Here is a 24004-nt window from a genome sequence, read left to right as displayed (position 1 = left end):
AACGTCTCGAATTCGAGCAAGAAACATCTCAGTTCGACACGGACGGTTGAACCGGAAGTTTTCGTTCACTTGTTGACATTGTCACGTCGTTCCGCTCGTACGAGCCGTGGAAAGGATGCGCTCCGCTCGTTACACCATATTTTTCACAGCGCGTGTGGGGTAGCACAGGCAGGATAAACTGTGCGCGTACGACGAGAGAACCGGTGCATCCGGCTCGGCGGAACAGCGCCGTGTTGCATCCGGACGAGACGTTGTCGTGTCACTCGCTGTCCTCGGCTGTCGTTAAAACAAACCGGCAACCAATCCTGATTCGTATTCCAACTTTACGACAAGACCTGTCGCGCTTCCGTTTCGAATCCTTCGCGGTTACAAATTAACGACCTAAGGAAACTTATCGACGTCGTTTCACTTATGGCTGAAATCAAATTTAGAATTTAGAATCCTGAATCTAGAATCTGGAATTTGGAATCTAGCATTTGGAATTTGAAATTTAGAATTTCGAGTCTAAAACTTCTGAAATGGTTTTTTGATTGAAAATTTTTCGCTACGAGTAAAATTGTTGCTGCTATTTATAGAACATACAACAGGAGAGCAATTGAAAACGAAAAACGAAACGCAAGTTTCTCTGTTCTTTACAATATCTGGAAGGTTTAAAACTGAAATTTTTTTCTTCCTCCATTGAAAATGGCGTAGGTGGAGAATCGATCTCGAGTGGATTTTCGAAACCCGAATATCCACGCTTCATTTCCGGCTTTAATTGAAAACAGAAGCGGAGAGAAGAATTGCTGCGAAATCTTTTCGAATCGTACTTTTTTAACGACTTCAACTTGTTAATTCCTTCCCCCCCTCTTTTTTTTCGTCAAATCTAAAACTGCTCCTCAAAAAATCAAATCAAAAAAAAAAAAAAAAAAAAAAGATACGATATAATTCGAAGACCGATGATATTTCGATCGATTGATCGAAATTAATCGCGAACAAATTGAAACACAATTGAATATTTAAACGCGGCCAGACCCGTTTATAGAACGCGTACAGGAAACAATGTGTGTATAGTTGTCGAGGCGCGGAGATGGCGGAATAATAATTGAACGATTCTTTTTTCGCGTAACGAGGCATGATCGTCTGATGGCATGTTAAACAGACAATAGAGCAGGTCGCGATAGATCAAGATGCCGGTTCAATAACCGTGAAATTAAGCATTCCACAGGCGCGTCGCCTCTTTCCATCCGCGTATATATTTACCGGTTGTACTTCCTGGTGTCGGTCGTGCACGATTTCCGGTCCCACCCTTGCTCCAACTTCGTTTCCGGAACGCGACCCCTCGACCCCCCTCTATATCGATTGCCACCTTCGATCTTCATTCCGCGCCCGATTTTGTTGTTACACCTTGTTCACCTCGCTCCACTATTGAAAACGTGATTCGCCCACCAATTCCTTCTTAATTTTTCTACCTCTTTCTCCCTCTATATATATATATATATATATATATATATTTCTAGATATATGATATGAAATATATACTTAGATAAATATAAATATATGTTCTCTCTCTCTCTCTCTCTCTCTCTCTCTCTCTCTCTCTCTCTCTCTCTCTCTCTCTCTCTCTCTCTCTCTCTGTGTGTGTGTGTGTGTGTGTGTGTGTGTGTGTGTGTGTGTGTGTGTGTGTGTGTGTGTGTGTGTGTGTGTGTGTGTGTGTGTGTGTGTGTGTAATAGAAAGGATAGAAAAAAAGGTAGATAAAGGAAGATATATATATATATATATATATATATATATATATATATATATATATATATATATGTGTGAGAGAGAAAGAGAGAAAGATTGATGGATAGATAAAGATAAAGAAAGATAGAAATAAAGATAAATAGATAGATAGAGGAGAGAAAAAGATAGAGAAAAATAGAGACAGACAGATAGATAGATGAATAGATAGATAGAAAGAGAGAGAGAGAGAGAGAGAGAGAGAGAGAGAGAGAGAGAGAATAGAAAGATAGATAGATATATAATTAATCTCTTTCTCTCTCTCTTGAATTAAGACTTTTTGTAACTTGCGCGAAATATATAATTCTTATTTGCATCTAACGTTCTCAATTTTACGATTTCGCCTCGCTGTATATATCTAAAAAAACAAAAAAAGGAGAAAAATAAATTTAAATTATTGAACGCTGTTCGACACGTTTTTTTTTTTTTTTAAATTCTAGAATCGATCTCGTCTATCTTTCCTTCTCCTCCTTCTTCCTTTCGAGAAAAGGAAGAAAGAAAGAAAGGAAGGAGGGAAGGGCAAAGGGAAAGGGAAGGAGATCGAAAACTCTTTTCCTGCCGCGCGTAATTAATCTTAATTATTCGTCGGTCGTCCCTCGGCATCGTTAATCGGATTAATTGGATCGACGATCGACGAGCCAATCATCGATCCGTCCAAAGCGAAATTGCAAATTACCGTTCCGTCTTCTCCTTCGTGATCTTCGATCCTTTTCCACGAACTATTTCAATTCTATTCTTCTCGAAAAAATATATCTACAAAGCCAACAGACATCCGAAAACGGGCGAGATGTCACGTCTTATCTCGACAGATCGACGACAAATATCGTGTGACGTGTGACGTCGCGTGTGACGAAACGTGGGGAAAAAAAAAAATAAACATCGAATTTACAAAAATTTGCAAAAATCATTAAATTATTTCACCAGATTTGTTTATTTTAATTTAAACGTGAACCAGACGAATCGGAAAATCTCGTCGAAAAATTTCGCAGAATCATTTTCTTTCCAACATGAAAAAGGGAAAGTTGAATCGGAGAAAGAATTAATAAGAAGAGAAAAAAACGGATAAAAGGATGAGAGAATTCCATCTTCTTCCGTCCTCGGAGAAAGTCAAATAAAGTAATTAAATTAAATTCTGTCGTTCCATAATTACATTTCAGAATTTTAACTAAAAAATTTAAATTCATTTAAGGAAAAAATTTAGAGACACAATGATTACTTTTCATTAATTTCATTCATTCAATTCTTCGATCAAAAAACAATTTATCATATATACTGCAGCCATTTAAAATAATTCGAAGCAGATCGAATCGTTAAATAAAATTAATAATATATAAGACGTGTTTTTGACAATTTAAATATATATCATTCACACACGAAAATAAAATATAGTCAGCTCGTATTGAATTACGAAATCCGTGATAGAGACGTAGAGTGAGCCTCTTTCAGTTTTTAAACGAGGGTTAATTGCGGTTGGAAAGAGCAGGAAGAAAAAGAAGCGGGAAAAAAGGAAAGGAAAGAAATGGTGGTGGAGGAAACGATTTTGATTCGCGCCCTGGAAAGAAAGAAAGGGCCTCGGGAGTCGGAACGGAGTCATCAAGTGCCTAAACGAACCCTGATTGGTCAATACGCGATGTCCGGCAACTGCGATTTATTCGGTGAACCGGAAGTCCACTGTTGCTCCTCTGTCGATAACTCTCGTACGAATGTCACGTCCGTGCTCGCCGTGCGTAAATCATTTGCATAATGTTTCGAACAACGCTCCTCTATCAAAGGGAATCATGTCGTTGATTGATTTGTCGACAACGTTTGTCGACACACGCACGCACGCGCATGCGCACGCGCATGCGCGCACTCGCGATTTTAGATTCGTCGTTTCGTCTTCTCCCCGCGCGGTTCTCGACGGTTTTACGGAAAATTTGAAAATCGTGCTCTCGTTCGCTTTTCACCGTAGGTAAAAAATTACGTACGAACGTCCACGAATAAATTATCGAACGGAAGTCGGGCGTAGGCTCATTTCCTCGGCAATGCGGACCGATCTAGCAACAATCTTTGGTAAATACCGCGTGAAATGTGTATAGCCGCAGCCGTGTTATACGCCTTACTCACGGGCGTAAAGTCGTGCCTATTTCTGTTTTTACAGCCGCCCCCTTTATTATTTTTATCTACTCCTCCGCCGGCCGCTTATTTTCGTGTTCATATGCATTTTCCATGGTGCCTCCACCATAACCGCCGTTCACTATTTTTATTTACCGTGAAAAAGCGTTCTGGAAAACGGTGTCGCGGAATTTTATCCTTTTCTTCGATAAATTTCGACAAAATTATATCCCTTCGATATTCGAATTCGAGAAGAAGGATAAAATTCTAACAAAGATTGATGAAAATTGGTTAAGTTAAACGTTTTTGAATTTATAAAGGTATCTTTCTTTCTTTTTTTTCTCTTCGATTATTCTTGGAATTATCAATTTTTATTCACGTTTCTCTTTCAATATCTCCAACGAGCGTACAAAAATACAAAGAGCTAGGATCGATTCGATACACCGATTCGAAGAATTTCCAATGAATTTATTAAGTTGCCTCTGTCGCCTTCGTTCGTATCGAACGGGGAGAAAGATCTCACCTTCGAGATACGGTAAATCCGTGCGACCTTGTTTGCTCTTTCAGTCCCGGAGGAAAAAGGTACGTGGATCTGGTCGCGATAGGAAAAGCCTATTTATTTTCACAGACGATTCCTCTATCTTCCTCTTATATCTCTTTTCAAACTTATCACGAAATTTTCTGTCTGTAATTTAAAAAAAAAAAAAAAGATAATCTTTCTTCTTTACAACAAACCTTTTCAATAATAATATTACACGAAAAATATTATCGAAAAAATTTGCATGTTTAACGAATCGACTCGATCCTAATCTTTTTTTTTTTTTTTTTTTTTTTCTTTGTTCAAAGCCACCCACAAAGATCGTAACCAGTTTCGTTAAGAATCTCTTCTTTGTTTCTCGACATTTTCTCTTCTTACTCACCGTGGAAAAAAATTTTCTTCTGGAAGCTTCTGGATGGCTGAATCTAGAAATCGATATGGATTTCGAATCGTTGCTCTTTCGTTACGAGTCGAGATAGAGATAGAAATAGAGGTAGATAAATAGAGAGAGAGAGAGAGAGAGAGAGAGAGAGAGAGAGATGCCCGTTTCCAAGATGGTGTTCTCGCGACTATGCCTATTTTCAGGGCCAACGTAACTCGATACCCTTGTGCTCGTTAAAAGTGTCCAGTTTCCCCGCGTAAAAATGTAAAAATTTCTTTCCGCATTTCTCCCGTTCTAAATCACTCTTTCTCTGTCATAACTTCCTCTTTCCTTCTTCTCCTCCTGAAAAGAAAGAGCGCGGTTGGATACGATGCCACGTGCAAGGGTCAAGCCATCGTGATGATGATGATGATCGGGCAGGGAGAGACGATTCTAATTCCTTATCGTCTCCATGGAAATTTATGAGCGTCACGGATAAATTATCTGTGATCGCCCTCCGCTTGTCTCGTACACGCGAGATACGCTGTAACAAATAAGGGTCACGATGATTTTTTGGTTCAATCACCGCCGACCAGATAATCCAGATAATCCCCAGATTTGACATTATATACTTTGTCGCGCTTCTTCTCGAAAAATCACTTCTCGTCCGTGTTTCGATCGAGATCGAGTCCAAGATCTCTCTCGACTTGAAACCAACGACGAATTTTTTATTTCTCGAAATAATTTCTCAACGAGAGCAGAAGTAATAATAGATAGATAAATTTTCTCGTTCTCGGATTGGTGAAGCGTTTGTTGGCAAAAGCGATTATCGAGGAACTCACTTTTTCTATATAAAAATATATAGGATATATATATATATAAATGTTGATTAATTTTAATATTTAAATTTTTAAAAATATATATTTTTAAATATTATATAAAATTTTGTTGTACTTATGATTAATCATTTGATTTGTTCCAAGATATAAAAGGCGAGAAATTGAATAAATTTTTATCGAATATATAAATATTATAATATATGTAAAATGTTATAAAAACAAAGTTGATTAATTTTAACATTTAAATTCGCGTCGATATTAAACATTTTCGTGGAATAACGTATAATGGACGCGCGGCTAACAAACCGCTCGTTGAACTTTGACAAAGTTTGAGATACGGGAAGCTCGATTATTCTAAAATAGAATTCTCGCGATGCGAGTGTAATGTAGAACCGCGACGAAAAACTGTATTATCGATCGACCCTCGAACGTGTCTCCTTTTCGAACCAACCAACCAACCAAGTCAACCGATCACATTTACCATTTTGTTCGAGATATCCGAATCGACGAGATATCCGAACCGATTTCAACGAATTAATATATATATATATATATATATATATATATATATATATATCTTATTATTAACGTATTCCTCGAGTTGCAACGTTGCCCGTTCTCGAGCTAAACACCAATTTCTCTCGGCCGCTCGTTTCGTCGACGGCGCAGCAAAAAAATTATCGCCGCCTCGAGCGTCCAACGCCGTTTTTTATCGACTCCATTATCGATCCGAGGTACCTGAAGCATTATTAACTCTCCTTCGTTCCTTCGTGAAGTTGTATGTATTGTACTGTGTTGGCAACGTGTTGGCAACTTGTTATGCGGGACACGTGTGCAACAAGACGCCGTGGAGCCGCGCGCTCAACAGACCTTAAGACGATTATTCTCAGCTCGGTCACTCGGCTGGGCCGCGCCAACAACTCTCCTCTCCTCTCCTCCTCCCCTCCGTTCCCTTAATTGGAGAGGCCCAATTTCTCTCTGTTAGGAGGGGGAGGGGGAGGAGGGTCGCGAGGGTCGAGCACAACGGCCGAGTAAAACGGATTACTATTATTCGGGCCTATTTAGACTAGTCGAATAAAAGTATTTGTCGGCCGCCCTGCTCCGGTCGAATTATTATAATCAAGGGCCGAGAGGCGCTTGTATCTGGAGGAGGGGCGTGTGTCTCTCCTCGAACGGAAAGAGGAAAAAGGGAGGCGAAACGGATCAAAAATAATTTGCCTAATTTTTCCATCTCGCGATATTTATAAATCCGTGGACGTGGACGAAACTTTTTAAACGGATAACCCGTCGTTGTCGCCGAGTTCCGCCGCGAGTAATAATACCTGGAAGCAATTATTTTCCCGTTCCTTGTTATTCCTCGAGCGACTCCTCCTCCCTCCTCGTTTTCTATGGGAGGAAACGCTTTCGAACGGAAGCGATATAATAAAATGTAATTGGTGTCCTTTAAAAACTTGCCGGGATGGCTTTCTGAAACGTTTCTCGTTTTCTTTCAACGAGAATTCGTTTCGTTCCGAACAAGACCTCGCCCACTTCGATTCTCTCTCGGTTGAAAAAAAAAAAAAAATTATATTCAAATCTTGGACGAAGTTGTGAAATTGTAAAATTCGGTCGCGCGAGGATGGAGAAAAAGGAAGAAATAGGCGTCGTGAAAGGGTCCAGGCCAGACGATTTTTGCGATTTAGGGGGACGGAAATAGAGAGAATATGGAGGAACGCGTAAAAGGGTGCCGCCTAAACAGCGAGAGGAATTTCGATTTCTTCGTGAATGGGCGCCCTGTTCAAGGTTTTTCGTCGAGAAAATCGCCGGTTATCGTGGCTCCTCCCCTTCCCCCCTCCTCACGTCAACTCCCTACACTGTGAGGACTCTTTGTTGAGGCTCGGTGTCAAGTGGCTAGAAGAGAACTTAATTTGGGGGAAGAAAAAAAGGGAAGAAAGGGAAAAAGAGAAGAGAAAAAGTTTAAGGGGACTGCTGCATTATTATCGAAGATGAAAGAATGGAAGAATTTTGTGTGAATTGTGCTCCTCCTCGGAAAACGAGGACAAAGAATCAATTTTTCTATTGAATAATATTCACGATCCCTATTACGCTTGTAGTTAACTCGATCCTTAATTAATTTATTGATGTTAATCCATTCAGAACCGATTTTTTTTTTTTTTTTTTTTTTAGAGATAAGAGTTTCTCTCTCTCTCTCTCTCTTTTTTTTTTATATACTACAAGTACTACGATCTATACATATTAACGAACGTATCGTTAGTTGATACTAATTAGGCGATTCCATCTTGTACTCTCGAAGTACAAGCGAAGATGAATAATCATCCAATAATAATCGCAAGGAAAAAACCGAAATAGCGAAATAAAATGGAAAGGATGTTTGCCACGCGATTTATCGCGTTTATTCTATCTGAAATTGTTACGTATCTGTTTATCTAAGATACAAGTTTTCGCGTTTTTCTTATCTCGAGGCACGATAACGAGGCACGTCCAAACGCATCAGTGTGCAACAATTGCAGACTAAATAGTACACGCGTCTTATTCGCGAAAGGAACAGTCGCCTTATAAAGCGATACGTGTATACCATGTACGCTCAACCGCGGTTCTTAATTAAGACAATTAATGTTTAATTAAATCGAGTCGATAAAAACGCGATCGTTGTCGATTTCCATTTTCGACACTAATCTTTTTCGTTTAATCACGACTCCTTTCCTCGTAATTTTAACTAATTCGACAATAATGATCGTCTTTAGGATCACGGAGAACGAGCAAGAATACTTTAACGCAACATAGTTTCGCAACAGAGAGTCGTAAAAAAAAAAAAAAAAAAAAAAAAAAGAGGTTAGGAAATTGAACGTTATTTTCTTTGTTATCAGGCCGCGTATCGTGCTCGTTTAATTCCACATTATGGGATAATTCTTTTATCTTTACAGGGAACGATAAATTATATCACGAGTGTAAAGATACTTCTGTCTCGTGAAATTGGCGAAATGGATCGCATCGCGTGCCGCGATTCTCACGCGAGCAACCACGTGGATTCCCAAAATATTTGAACACGGCGTCTGCGCAGATCCGTGCGCAATCAAGTACGCATGCGCGCGACCCACGGAGTTCTCCGAATGCATCTCCTGAATCAACCCTCGAGATGATCAGTGACGAGGCGCGCCGCGCTCCAGCCGGACGTTGTTTTTTCTTCTATTACTATTTTTCATCCGTTTCTCGGACTTCTTCCCCTCTCTCTTTCTCTCCCTCTTTCTTCTTCGATATATTACTTTTCCCCGTAATCGAAAATCATTGGTATTCTGCATCGGATAGAACGTGTCGAGGAAACTTCTGATGGTGTGACATACGAAATTCGTGCAAAATCGACGCGTTTATATCAAGGTGAAAAATGATCGATACGACGTGTTCGTGGTAAAAAATTTCAACTCGTTGATCGTTAATAAGAGAGAGAGATACATATATATCGAGAAGATGAAGATCAAGGAGGAAAATCATTATGCGAAACGAAGCATCGAATATTTCGGTAACGTTGATTTTATATGTTATTATTTAATTAACGAATTATTTAGAAAATTTAAGATGCTCTTATTCAGCAATTAGATAATTAAAAATATATACAATCAAATTTATCCCAAATTAATATATATTGTTGGTTCTGGGTCATGAATGACTGTTAACAGAAATTAATAATCGCATATTTCGATCGAAGAAAAAATTCTTTGGGCCCATAAACGAGCCCAACACAGTATTGTTTACAAATGTGTTCCAGTGTTCCATATATCGTTTTAAGGTTTAAAAATGCGAAGAGCCGACATCGTGCGCGACAATAGTCCGATTAAAAATTTTAATGAACCCCCTATGACGTTGGTATATCCGATACGTCGAACAATATCTATATCCATCACTTTCGAACACCATTAACCATGAATTTTTCAATCAATTTCAACAAAATTTGGAAATTTTGTATCGACTCGCTGTATTTTCGTACGTTTCGTTTTTCACGACGAAAAGTGCAAGCAACTCGTGACACAACAAGGACACGAAGGCGACAAGGGGTGGTGAAATCCGAGGAATCGAATCGATGAAAATTATTTATAAAGCGTCCTTCGAGAATTCCCCTGCGGCGAGGGAGGAGGGGGACAATTTCGTGCATTCGAAAGCGCCTGTTGTCGTCCTGTTGCGCCCCGATGCGCAGGATATGCAGTATATGCTAATCGTATGCGGGGCCTCGCGCGCCGCGCCGAATACAAATGGTCAACCATCTGCCACCATCTTGGAGCCAACCGTCCTAGCCTTCTTTCCCTCCCCTCGCCAACCGTCCTGCCACCAACTTGACACGTTTGAACGGAACTTCTCTCCAACGGTAGACACCGTACTATCTGCTGGATATCATTTGATCGGAAAAATTTGAATATTAATCCTTTTCGTTCCAGCTGAATTCCTTAGCTTAACTCAATATGATTTCACGCGCAAATTAAAACTTTTATATTTTAATATCTTACGTATCGTTGCGTGTAAAGAAATTTATGTCGAATATTAAAGTCTATATCGTTGTTGTGTTTCGTGCGATATTTTAATAAAGTAATTACCAAGATGCATCCTCGGGGTCAGGGCAAGTATCACGATAAAATGTCGTTATGAATATTACATCTTTATTTTTATTGCCTTTATTCTCCTTCTCTCTGTCATCAATTTCTTAACGAATAAAAGTAATTTCGTTATTCAACAACGAAAAATCAAAAATCATCTTCGAACTAATTTCATTCCATGCTTGCAATACTCGAGAACATTGAAAATAATATTTCTATCGCGACGAGTGGATCAAACTTCGATCCGTGATCTAATTTGGGATATATATATATATAATAAAAAAAATCTAACCTTTCGACGGTACATTATTCCACGCTTCATAAGATTATGCTTAAAAGCGTAAAAGGGCTTAAAAGTCTATTCGTGAAGCGATATTTTAAAAAAAACCAAACGTAAACAAACTTCGTCGCCGTTCGATCCGAGTGGTGCCTGAAAGTCACCTCTGGAGTTATCGCATCTAACCGAGCCACCGTTGGAGCGTAAAAGGACACTTTATTATTATATCCCCATTCCCGAATATATGTATATGTGTATATATATATATATATATATATATATCGTTAATAAGAGAGAGATACATATATATATATAACACACACACACGACTTTTCACCAGTATGTGTATTCCATATTATTTCTATCAAGCTAAATAACTGAAAAGCGAAAGATCTCACGCTTCTAAAAAAAAAAAAAATAAATAATCGCAAAAATATCTTCGTATTTTTCATCCCTTGGCAACAAAACAAACGAAGATGCGCGATTTCATATTCCGCTCCCATCGTCCGTCATAATTATATGGGCATCGTCTAATTTCTGAGTCCGTACGTGAAAACAATGACGCGAACGAAAGTAGGGAGGAAAGGGAGAGGGGAACGGTTCGAATTCGACGATGGTCATTCCACGGTGTCGAATCCGAACCGACGGTCAGTCGTCGACGATAAATCGAAGGTGATCGTTCGACACTTCGTATTTCTCCTCGTCCAACCTTGCTCGGATTCACGATTCTCTCGTCTGCTCTTTTCGTTTCTTTCACTCTCGTCCTCACCCTCCCCTTCCTCTTTTCATTTGTTTTCATTCGTCGTCGAGAGCAAGAAATGAAAGGAGAGGATGGGTGGTAAATACGGTGGCGAATAACTCGAGGAGACGATTTTGGGAACGAAAGGTGATAGTGGTGGTGGTGGTGGTGGTGGTTGATTGGTTGGTAGGGCGCGAAGAAGAGTGAAAAGTTTGCCCCGCAGAAAAATATGGCGAACACGTGCGAAACGCCTCGGTCACGGCGACGAAATCGGCCTACCTTCTTGGATTTGTCCAACGTCACCCGTGAGTCTCTTCATTTTGCTCTTAATCTTGCTTTCCAGTTTTTCCATTCTTTTTTTACTAGAGAGAGAGAGAGAGAGAAATAAGAAGTTGCACGGTTTTTTCTCTCTCTCTTTCTCTTGCAAGTATTTTGAATAATGTTTTATAGCCGTGGCTGATCGAGATTAGATATGTATACGCTCCTCATGAATTTAAAGGAGGCTGGGAAAATATTTCAATCTTTCTTATTATCGATATTAATTCGATTAGAATTTTGAAAGATTCTTATTCTTCTCGTTGGAAAGGAGCTGTGAATCGAGCAGCAATCGAAGAAAAAAAAAAAATCTTGCTCCCCATACTTAGCTCTCCAAGGCGGCCATATTAGTGGCACTTGCGTTCGCTACGTGACGCGCGTGGCTTCCGTTTTCGGCATATCCGGCCTTCCACCGAATTAATAGTCGCGAACGATTAAAATCGTGGGCCGTTATTCGTGCGCAAGAAGCAGCCACTCTTCTCACGAACAGGAAGCGTATATAACGGATATATTTCGGGAAATATAACGAATATAAATGTATCGCTCGTTATGATTCGATTTATTTTGTAATAAAAGGAAGAAAAAATAAATAAAGAAATAATATCAATCTTAAACGTATCTCTTAATACAAATCTCTTTGCCCGAGCTATTCTTCTTCCACGCGAGATCTCTTTGAATTACTTCGCCCACCCACGCCTCATTTTCACTCGTTCGTTCATTTAATCCTTTTTCAGAACGAAAATGAGAAACGTTTATTCGAATAATTTTTAATATTCAAATATTCGACGATCTTAGTCGACGTTCGTTAGGATGGAAACCACGTGTTACGAACGCGGAAACGAACCCCCTTTGCCCACGCGACTATGGTGTTCTTCTATTCTTAACAACGCGTTTATTTGTCCGCGGTTTTCACGGGGAAACTGTACGCGCGCGCGCGCGAGGGGACGAAACGAAAGTTTACCCCGTGCCCGGTTATTTTCAGATCTTTTCCACCCCACCTTTCCATTCTCCACCGTAAACTCTCCACCATCGTTTCAACTCTCCACGTTTACCATACACGAATCCACATTGACCGTGTAGATGTAACGTAATTCGTATACGAAGAATAGTTAAAAGAAACAAGAAAATAAATCGTTTCCACGACGAGAAATAAAAAAGAAACGAAAGTCGGGATAGTAGTATCTATGTTCAAACTCGTCCTCCAAACTTTCCCAGTTGAACGACAACCGATAACGGATAGAATGTTACGATCTAACTAACGAAGGGACTCTAAAAAGAAGTAGACGAAGAGGAGAAAAATGTGGGCGTTTCCGGTTATTTTTTGAATACTTAAGGAAATCACGGATCCTTCTCGGTTTGCTTCCAGCCGCTCGGTTTCTGCCAGATATCGATATCGGCCGGCACAAAAGCCCCGTTGTACGAGAAACGATCGCGGTTATGGAAAACGAACGACCCCATTATTTATACCATTGTACGCTCGATAAACTCACGAGCTACTTTTGCCGCATTCAGACGCCCAGATAAGACTTTTGTGGCCTCGGCGTTCAACGTCGTTCCACCACCTACAAGGTTTACCAAATTGCAAAATTATTACGCTCGATATTCATTCCATGTTATATTCGATGATTATTTAACTCGTATATGTTGAAATTATTTTTATCCCTGTATATTATTGAACAAGCGTATATATTATATTCGTACTATTATTCCATCGCGATAATATTTTTCAGAATTTTTGCGCGTTTTGCGACACAGTTGTTTCACAACTCGTTAATCAGGCATCTTCGTGATGTCTGTTTTTCTCGAATAACGCGGAACAAACGCATTAGAGCATTATTTCATTAGGCTCGCGTGTCTCGGGTTGCGTTAAGCGAAATTGAACGCGAGGAGGAAGAAAATTAAAGCAAGGCGCGCCTCCTCGCGTTAATGGCTCGTAGAAATTAATCCACCTCGTTAATTAATACCACGAAACGGCCATCGATTTATACCTACGTATATAATAATTGAATCGGTAAAAAGTATATCATTATATAATATGATATTGAGCTAATTGTTATTATAATGTTATTTCTTTCCAATTTTATTACCGATTATCGGTAAAAATTTAATACGAATTGAAACACGAATTATTACAGGTTCTCGTTCAGCAACCGGGCTATCGAAGATCGATTCGCATCCCGAAGATGACGTGCTTTTTGTGTCGAGCAAAGACAGCGAGATTTCAAGCCTGTGGGTCAATTATCTCACCGCCTGTTTCGAGCAGATCAGTAGGCAACAGGGCCGGCCGCCTTTCAAGTAAGTTACGATTATCAGATTGTACCGCATGAAGTTGCCAATTTTTAAAATAAACGACGATCAACCGCTACTTGTAAACTCTACTTAACCTATATTTTGCTTACAATATTTTGACATTGTCCTTTTATATTTCCTTTGTGCAATAACCTCTTTTTTTCGTATTAGTCTAACTATTTTTTGAGAAATGAACGGATTTAGAATATTATTCTTGTACAAGCTTGGCCGCCACAATGCGGCTGAAACATATCGAAATATTAGGTTAACTTTCAAAGAAGATTCTATTATTGGGAGAACCGTTCGATGATGGTTTCAAAAATTCAGATCTGAAATTGAGATAAATCAAAATCCATATTAAACAAAGATAAATTGAAAGCCAAAGAGAAAGCTAATCAACGAACAAATATCAGCAGAGTTGGACAATTATCTCCAATGACAGTTTTCAGACATTTTGGGCGTTGCAAAAATCGAAGTTGCATTAGGTTCATTTGAATCGTACTTTCATCATGAAACACATAGATTTGACTGTAATATCTATAATTTTTACTTTCATTCTTTTCTTCTTCTTCTTATTTCAATTGTAGAGTTCGTCACGTGACAGTGGAAGAATCGATACAACCCGGCACCGAGGAGAGGATTCGATCGGCGCGTTTGCAGATCGTCGTCGTGTGTCCAATATTGTTGGAACGGGTTCAAAATCGTCCGGAACACGCGACGAACCTCTCGAGACAATTGATCACCGACAAAGTGCTCGCGATGATGTTGGGCGTTCACGATAACCACATAAGCGAGCTTCACAAATCGATTCTGGTCTCGTACAATCAGTGGAGGAAATTCTTCGTGAAAGACCAGGACGAGACGTTTGTTGGTGAATTATTGGGTGCAGCGATCGGAATTCTTGGTGCCACGCCACCTCCCGCATTGAGGAGCGACAAAACAGCGTTTTCGGTTCATCCGAAGAAAGTGAAGTTGGTGGGTTGAATCAGCGTTTTATTTATTTATTTTTTTTCTTCCATTACTCACTGCTGCTCTCACGCATTCGAGAATTTTTGAAGAAATTATATTATTAATTAAGGTTTCCAAAAATTGAAAGCAAAATCGTTTCAGGGCCACAATCGGATAATAGCGTTGCTGAATGACCCCTTGCGACCCGAGGACAACGTGTCGGTGATCGTGGATCGTTGCGGCGAAGCGATCGACATCGCCCACGTGAAACGAAGGAATCCCTACGCCTTGCAATTCTCGATTCCTGACAGATGTTTGGAGGTGTCGATGCTGGTCGGTGTTCGTATATCGAAGAACGGTTGTCCGTTGGGCGTGAGGCAGGTGAAGTGCGAGAGCAGGCTAAGGGAACTCGATCAGATCCTCAGGGCTCACGATAACCCCTTAGAATTCATGTGCCAGGTACAATGATTCGGATAAATCGGGTAATTCGGATTTTATTGCGAATTCTTCTTAATTCCGCGACTTTATTCGCAGACGTTCGGCTTCAATCCTGGCGACAGGGAACAATTGGATAATTGGATGGTCCACGCGTTTCAACGAAACGTTCCACCGCATTTCAACCTCCTATCCACGCCCAGTGGAGTGGTCTCTGCTCAGAAAGTCCACTCGAGTAAGTTCGTTTGAATTGTTCCTCCCAACTGGGAGAAATGTATTGTATATTGTGGATTCGAATTTATCTATTCAAATTACTTATTCACGCTTTCTGGAATATGAAATAGAAAGACTGGTTGGTAAGAATGTTATATAAATAAGCTCTATCCCGTATCTCAAATTGTTTAAAACTATATTCAAATCATGATATTTCGTTTCGAGACTCTAAAGATTTTGAAAAGAAAAACGTCTCTTGGGTTGTTTTCAAATTTCGTTAAGATTTAATGATCCTTGATCAATCCAGGTCCCGAAGAAAATCCGACGTTGCTACACTTTGCCGCCCGTTTCGGTCTGGAACGATTAGCTTGGCAACTGTTGGAATGCCCAGGCGGTGATATAGCATGCGATCTGAGGAACGTGTCGGAACTCACTCCTGCGGATCTTGCGGAGCAGGCGGGACACGCGAGACTTGCGCATCAGCTACGTGGCTACATGGTACAAAAACATCGCCTTTAAACGACGTCACAGTTAGTCCAATGAAACCGGTACTTCCGCGATATTTCTCTATTCCTAATTGCAACTGTCGCTTGGATATCAATATCTAGCCTCTCTTTTTCTTTAATCACTCGTCTACCTTCAATCAGATCTTCAATTAGAATCGGTGAAAAAATTCGTTTCATCGATTAATGTAATGTAATGATGATACTCGCTTAAGATCAGTTCTTGATTTCTTTAAATTTCTCTAAAGATTTCAAGATTCAATTTCCGTGATGAAACAATTAAAAAATTTTAATACAGGATGAAAGATACACAATGCATGCGATTAAAACATTCCTTTAAAGGACTCTCGTGTCATGTTGTATAAAATATGCAAAAACTTGTCAAAAATCCGCGGTATAATACTAATTAATGAGCATTCCAATCGATTTGATTTAATAAATTTTTTTCTTTTTTTTTTTTTTTGTTTTCGATACTTTTGTTCATTTATCATTTCGATGAATTAACTGGTATTTTGTCTTTGAATTGCATGTTTCGGGCTTCCCCTTGAATCCTCGTGCGCGGTGCCGCAGCAAATGAACGAGTTCACTAACATGTACAGCTACTTGAAAGTGATCAGCGAGACGACGACGGATCAAGCGGCAAGTGAGTGTTGCCCCTTCTTTGCTAAAAGATTTATTTTATCTCTATATATATATTTTTTAAATGAAAATTGGAAAATATGAGAAAGGATTTAAATCATTAATCTCGATGATAAAACTCGGAATATTTTCCAGGTACGGAACCATCAACGACTAACACAACAAACGAAACCAATAACGACAAGGAAGATTATTGTCGTCCACGACCTTTGAGCGAAGCTTATTCGGTACCACCGGCCGCAAGACCAATAACGTCCATAATCTTGCCAGGTCAATTACCAGTAACCACTAGTAACCCCATTGAGGCGAATTACTCGATCGTACCAGCACCAACTCCAGTCATCGTCAACCCATCAACACCAACCATCACGAATGGCCTTGAACTTTCTCTTCAAGGTTACATGAAAATGCATCCAGCTGGTACAAAATTAATCGCTCTTATATAGAGAGATACACGTAAAAACTTGGAAAATAAGAAAACTCTTGGAATTTTCTTCTAATCTTCAAATATTCTCAATATATTTGAATATTTAAATTTTTAATAAAACAATTTTATTAAATTTCATAACTTTTCAATTTTCAAATACGTTCAAAAGATAAATGTTCAAATGTGATCGTTCAAGGTCCCAAAACACCAACGTCGAATATACCAAACCAGCAACCGTCCCGAACAGGGACGCCTACGCAGAATCGTCCAGATTCCCATCCCATGGCTGCTCGAGAGGAAAACGGTCAATCTTCTTGCTCTTATGGAAGAACGACTTCCAATTGCAGCAGTGTGAAATCGAGGGAGCCGTCCGGACCCCAGGACGAGTTATTAGAGATAATAAACGACTTCAAGAATAACGTGTTCACGATAACAGAAGTGGAGAGACTGGTCGAGAATTGGAGGAATCGTAACGACGTTCAACAAAGCTTCAAAGATAAACAGAGGCAGTTGACCGCAATGAGAGAAGAGTATGAAAGGATACAGAAAAGAATGAAAGAAGAGATGAAGGCTCCAACGCCTTTTGATAGAATTAAGAAATTCTTTTCTAAGGGAAAGAAAGGTTCGTTCGAAGCGTATAACGTTATTACGAATAATTGATATTATTATTCGTAACTTCGTTAATATTGGTGCAAACGCTTTATTTTTACTTTCTAGATTCAAAAGACTCTTCGAATGGAAGTGACGATTCTTCTTCGACCAGCAAAACGGAGAATGTTAATGGCGCACTGGCCGATCGCAGACCAGTTAGTAGTTTGAGTCTGCGTAGCGTTTCAAGTATGTATTTTGATAACGGTAATCATTTATGTTGTTAAAGGATAAAACGTTAGAAAGAAATTTCATGATTATAGCATTACTATTTTTCTTGAAAAGAATTATATTTAATTTCCGTTTTCTTAGGCTCCTCTTCGTCTGGTAGAATGAGTACTGCTAGCGGATGTAGTGGAACTAGTTTAGGCGACAGTGGAACTCATTCTGATACCGAGGATCGTCGGGTTGGTATTTTTAAAACAATTGTAATTAGAAAATAAAAATGAAATTTTTCTATAATCGAAAAATTATTTCAGTTACAAAATGTTAGAGAGGACAAACCGAGTGTGATGTCGTATGAGATACCACCAACTCCAAAACCGTTCACTGGAAGATACTCACCGGCGCTTAGATATTCTCCCTCTCCTCGTTCCTCGACTGGAAACGATCTTGATCTGAGACCGTCACAGACACCATCAAGGACTGAGGATACTGAATATTACATCGCCTTTCCACCTTCGGGATTACCTATCCATTGTAAGCTATTAAAACTAAATTTACTTAAATCGAATAGCGACATTTATCGCTATACAATCTTTAATAAAATTTATTATAATTTTATTTTTAACCTAAAATCTAGGAAATAATAATTATCATAAATAAATAATTTAAATACAATGATATATATATAAAGGGCCATATGATATAAAATTAAGTCAAAGATATTTTAATTTTGATCTGAAACTAATATCCGAGTAAAAATTCTAATTATTTTCAATAATTACAAATAGCTTTCAAGACAGAGACTTCTCTGAAGGAACCAAAAACACCAAATTCCCCCTGTGATCATCCCAAGTACCTGGATATGATACAAAATTCGTCTCCAGCAACAACTGATATCTTAGAATCAGACGCATCTTCTAGACATCTTGGCAACAATTATGCAAACATAGACCCGTCTACGTTGAACTCTGCGCCAGTGCCGCCAGCTGGCATTCCTACAAATTACGTGAACGTGACACCCGCTTGCGTCACTTCGTTTCAAGAAACTGTCCAAGGTCACCAGACCGAGCAGAGACATTCGCTTGAATCAAGTCACGCGTGCGAAACTTCAAAAAACTCATCCAAGATCGTGACATCCAATAATGGGCAAGATCAAGATCGTATCACGAATGAAATCCAAAGTAAAAATAATCAAGGTCATGTTGCGAATGAAATCGAAAGTAAAAGCAACGAGGAATACGTGGAAACAAATTTGATGAATAGTTCGGAGGACGTGGATGTGCCGCCGGATATCGGTAAACTACCGGAATATATGAATGTCGATGTTCCTCAGGATCAAAAAGCCGATATAGCGAACATGCCTGCACCTCCCGTTCCACCAAGAGGTAAAAAAATTTTTTTTTTTTTTTCCTTTTTTCGTCCATATGAATATTTTATCATGTTATCGTATTGGAAAAAATTAGGAGAAAGTATCGCGTTGAATAGTGGAATTTGTTCGAAGTATGAGAAACTAAATTATAAAAATTCAATATGACTTTTATTCATCGTATATCGGGGAAAAAAATTACGAATTATTCTTTAAGGAAAATTATATTCAACGAGCGAAAAGTTGAAATCTATTCCACGAATATCTTAATCATTGTTTCTTGTTCCCCTTTTCATTTGGGGAATTACGAAGGTTGATTGCTTGAACGAACTTTCATCATCGTTGGTTACTTCGAACACTATATATATATATATAAAATTCATTTTTCTCCTATAATCGATTCGTAACGCTTTTTTTTTTTCATCTTTCTGTTACAGTCGTCGTAAAAAAATAAAAGAAAAAACGAATACTACAAACGAAAGCACTGCTGTGCTGCCTTTTGTTCCCGGAAAATCTTAACAAATGGATCGACCGAAGTGCTCTCGACAATTGTTTTTATTGGAACATAACTTCAAGTACTAAAGTGTGTCCTTCGTAATCGTTATGTATTAGTAATGTATTTAAATGTAAATTGTTCGTTTCAAGATGATTCGTATTGGGAAGAATCTGTAAAATGTCTTGAATCTATATTCGAAACGCGGCACGTATATATATATATTTTTTTTTTTCTTTTTTTTTCAATACTCGGTAAAGCATGATTTCATCTGTAGATTATTTTGTATTATTGTGTTACAATTAACATACATCTATTATTCGTTATTATTTTTAAACTGCCTCGAATGCATTGCGAGAATAAAATCGATGCATTAATTAGTTATTAATTTGTTGTTGTTATTAATATCTAGTAATCATTATTCGTAATAATAAAGATATCTCTAAAAGCAAGAGATTTTATATATTTTATATATTATATTTTAATCGTTAAATAAGTTGAACTTGTTATTAATAATAATAAATTTATTAATAAAAATTAGTCAATACAAATTTTTAAAGATCTCAAATAATCAATTTAAGATTGTTTAATTTGATATCTTTGAAAATTTTTAATTTCTTTTAATCAAGTCATATTCAAAGAATTATTTTATTTATCTTTAGAACATTTAGAGAAAGAGTTAATTAACTAAGCATTCGAGGCTTTCTAATTATGCCATTAAGTTGTATATTAATTGCTCGGATCTCGGTCCAAAAAGGAATACAATGCTAGCGAGCGCCAAATCAAATTTTCGTCATTTGGCAGGAAGCCAAGACCACAATTTGTACATACTGTCTTCTATTTTATGATATATTATTTCTATAATTCGTTATATATATATATATCTCTTTATTATTAAGTTAGATCAATTTATACGTTATATATATAATTGTTAAAAAAAAAAGTGTTTGAACGATACCAAAAGACTGTATATCGAAATATGGCATCGCGTAATCATTTTATCATCGATCATCATCCAATTCGTACGTTGTATATCGTAATCATTCTCTAATACAAACGATATTCTGTATATACAGGCATTGAATTCTTTTTTCTGTAATTTTATATATAGAGCAACGAATGAAATGTGTTTCAAGTACCAAGAATGCATTTATCGTTTTATAATTGTAATGTCCCAATTATGTTATAATAGTTTTTCGCAAAATCATTTTTGTTTTTTCTACTGGATCTGTTATGTCCTTTTTATATTTATGTCGTACGTCAATAAAAGTGAAAATAACAAATTGTGACAAATTATTTCAATTGACTCTTCATATCAATTTAATGATAGTCAATGAACTATGATGATACTCAATTATCACGAATTGAACAGAATTTTATAATATGATATAACTATGAAATGATTAATCAATTATTATAAATTGAATAGAATTTTATAATATGATATATAAATATAAAATGATAAATACCATCAATTAAATTGTAATTTTTATCGAGCAATATAAGAAAAAGAAAAAAAAAATGTTGCTTCTGTTTCCAGAAAAACCGGTTATCCTCGAAAATCACGCGCTTAAAATGGATTACATAATTCGACGCATCCGTTTATGCAAATTTTACGAATAAGGATGGAAAAAGCGTAAAAGTAAATATTTCGGATAATCTATTGTACAAAAGTAGATACATTCTTGATACAACTTTGACAATATTACAATATTTTAATCGCAACATTTAGATTATATAAATATATAATATAATAATAAATTGGATAATAACTCGTTAATCAAATTAAAAATACGAATAAACATTTATAAATGTTCAAAGATTATTTTTCAAAAATGTAAAACTAACAACTTATTGATACGTGTATTTTTTGCAAATAACATATCGTTGAATAGTATAAGTGATGTCATATTCGTGTACATAATGGCAAATGTATTTCTGAATAAAACATGCAATGGAAAGTATGCATCGACAGTATCGAATAACTTGTCGTACTATCAACATCATAGGAATAACTAAGCGTGTTCAAATTTTCAAAAAAAAGTGTTCAATTTGTGACGAACGACGCACGTTTCTTCCCTTACGATATATAATTATCTTTGGTACCAAAAAGGTATTTTCTATTCGCTTAAAAAGATAGTCTTTTGGATAGACATATAAATATATTGAAATTTAAAAAGAATAAAATGAATAGAAACTTAAATTTTTTAAAATTTGTTTAAACGGTAAATTGTATATAAGTGCAATGTTAATATTCTTTTTATTAAATTAAATTACTTTTATTGGCAATTACGAATTTTCATTATATCTATTATTTGATTGAAAAATCAGAATAGTAAACTTACTAAAAAATGAAATTAATCATTTATTTTATCATATTTCATCATAATTCATTTCACGAAAAATTAAAAAATTTGCAAATCATTTTTCATTAAATACAAAAAGTAATGATTATAAATTTATATTAAAAAATTCTTCCCAATGAAATCAGGAAATCGTTCAGATTACAGGCATTCATTCATTCTTTATCCCTAAAGCTTACAGAAACCGTTATCTTCCTTCCGTTCGATTTAGATTTCTTGTTAATTGAATTTGTCCGGTTAATTATCGCTGCGGTTCAACATCCGAAGTAGGAACAACGATTCTCAATTTCCCTTACGGAATTGCTACATGCTCCGCACATTTATTATCAAGTGTAATGATCAATCTTATATAGTAGAGAAATTGCTCTCCCTCCGACAAAACGGAAGTCACGATCGCCTCTTTAAGTAAGAATAAAGCAACAGTTTCATAATTTTATTTCAATTCTGAAAACATAATAATATAGAATAATTTATAAATTTTCGTGAGCTATTAGAGAATCTGTAACAATGATTATCATTAATAAAAAATAGATGTGTTTTTGAAAGCATGATCAATAGTGTCAATAGTGTCAATAGTGAAAATTTTATAAAAAAATTTAATAAGATTTTGAAAATAAAATATTATAATTTAAAATATTTACAATGCTATTCTTTTGTAATTTTGCTTTTAGTAATTTTATGCAAGGAAAACATTGAACAATGAAGCTTTTTTTAATCATTTTCACACTGGTGTTATACTTCACCATTACATATGGTGAATCCAGGTTTGTTCCTATTTTGTTAATTAATTAATTATAATTGATTTCTCTATACAATTTATATATTTTCATAGATATGAACATAGATATGAACCATTTGTTGAGAAACCAGGTTCCTGTCCACCACCATTACCAGTGTACATTTGTAGCCAATCTTGTTTCTCTGATTCGTATTGTTCAGGAATTGGCAAATGTTGTCCTACTAATTGCGGAGGCTTTGTTTGCACAAAACCTGTGACTATGAGGACAATTTCTAAAGGTATAATAAAATAATATTTGTTTTCTATCAATAATAATAATAATATATACATATAACTATAACAGTTTTTAGAATAATAATTTAACAATTTTAAAAAATTAATGATCTTTAGTTTAAATTTGATTTAATATATATATTTAGAAAAACCAGGTTCCTGCCCAGCAATACCTAAAGGAAGATGGATATGTTCGTCAACTTGCAGTGTTGACAGTGATTGCAGAGGAACAATGAAATGTTGTAAGAATCGTTGTGGAGCTATGGCTTGTCAAAAACCAGATATCCAAGAATCTATAGACATCCCAGTTGTTTCACTGCCAGAAGATTCTTATGATATTCCCAAATACGTCAATTCCAGAGTCAATCCAAATAATTATCCTTATTATTTTTATAACAATTAGTAAAAATAATTGCAAATTATGCTAAAGCAAATTAATATGAAAATATAATATTTGTTTACCATCATATAAAATATTCTGTGCCATATCTATTTATAAAAATAAATAATTGTAATATTTATATCATTTAATAATAAATTTGCATTTTCATGTTAATTAACAAAATTTTAAATTTATTTAACTGTATAATAATATTTAATTAAAAACAAATTCTATTTTGTTTGTATATTATTATATTTTTATGTTTAAAATCCAGACGCTATATATTTATTTTTTTATTTTTTGAAATAATTTCACGAAAATATATCATATATCAGAATATTATATTGCGTAATTGTCATCCTACAAATATAATGTAAAATCGAAAATATAATATCTTTATATTATAATATATTTTTTTTTATTTAATTTACATTAACAATTAAGAAAAAAATACCTTTAAAAGAGAAATAAACATACTTTCAATTGACATTGTACACTTGCTTATGATCACACATCAAAACAAGTACAATAGATAAAGAAATCGAGTAGCAGAAGAAGGACAGAGATAACATAAAAATATTGATATCAACTCCATCTTTAGAGTGTCGCAAAT

At 36.5% G+C, this 24004-nt stretch overlaps 2 protein-coding genes and 2 long non-coding RNA genes across 9 annotated transcripts in view; 2 read left to right on the top strand and 2 right to left on the bottom strand.

Moving 5' to 3' along the window:
• stumps (DBB domain-containing protein stumps) overlaps positions 1-19716 on the top strand; it is a 26704-nt gene extending 6988 nt beyond the window's left edge. Inside the window, exons 6-18 of the mRNA XM_031918260.2 lie at positions 13644-13803; positions 14385-14772; positions 14908-15204; positions 15280-15415; positions 15701-15891; positions 16467-16539; positions 16671-16955; positions 17159-17584; positions 17680-17799; positions 17923-18017; positions 18090-18309; positions 18564-19160; positions 19579-19716. Coding sequence (XP_031774120.2) covers positions 13644-13803; positions 14385-14772; positions 14908-15204; positions 15280-15415; positions 15701-15891; positions 16467-16539; positions 16671-16955; positions 17159-17584; positions 17680-17799; positions 17923-18017; positions 18090-18309; positions 18564-19160; positions 19579-19595 — 3005 coding nt within the window. The 3' untranslated portion in view covers positions 19596-19716. The remainder of the gene's footprint in view (positions 1-13643; positions 13804-14384; positions 14773-14907; positions 15205-15279; positions 15416-15700; positions 15892-16466; positions 16540-16670; positions 16956-17158; positions 17585-17679; positions 17800-17922; positions 18018-18089; positions 18310-18563; positions 19161-19578) is intronic.
• LOC100868816 (WAP four-disulfide core domain protein 2) lies at positions 19599-23565 on the top strand. Of its 6 annotated transcripts, XM_086904997.1 has the most exons (5): positions 21402-21747; positions 22209-22402; positions 22669-22761; positions 22830-23014; positions 23156-23565. In XM_086904997.1, the coding sequence occupies exons 3-5, from the start codon at positions 22697-22699 to the stop codon at positions 23410-23412; spliced, it is 507 nt and encodes a 168-aa protein (XP_086761123.1). In that variant the 5' UTR covers positions 21402-21747; positions 22209-22402; positions 22669-22696; the 3' UTR covers positions 23413-23565. The 6 variants fall into 6 exon arrangements, with proteins under 6 accessions (XP_086761124.1, XP_086761125.1, XP_086761123.1 ...); XM_086904998.1 differs by lacking the exons at positions 21402-21747; positions 22209-22402 and adding an exon at positions 19599-19724; XM_086904999.1 differs by lacking the exons at positions 21402-21747; positions 22209-22402 and adding an exon at positions 19607-19716.
• Positions 21987-23008, bottom strand: LOC105736331 (uncharacterized). The gene is made up of 2 exons (XR_001112555.3): positions 22639-23008; positions 21987-22441 (listed from the first exon to the last, which is right to left on the bottom strand). It is a non-coding gene; the product is annotated as an uncharacterized LOC105736331 (long non-coding RNA).
• LOC147658091 (uncharacterized) lies at positions 23016-24004 on the bottom strand. Its single transcript, XR_015291212.1, has 3 exons — positions 23846-24004; positions 23472-23751; positions 23016-23389 (listed from the first exon to the last, which is right to left on the bottom strand). It is a non-coding gene; the product is annotated as an uncharacterized LOC147658091 (long non-coding RNA).

This window comes from Apis florea, unplaced genomic scaffold, assembly GCF_048593485.1.
Source record: "Apis florea isolate Af1SG1 unplaced genomic scaffold, ASM4859348v1 contig_2350_pilon, whole genome shotgun sequence".
NCBI classification, from domain to species: Eukaryota; Metazoa; Arthropoda; class Insecta; order Hymenoptera; family Apidae; genus Apis; species Apis florea.
This window is presented reverse-complemented; position numbering and strand designations above follow the sequence as displayed.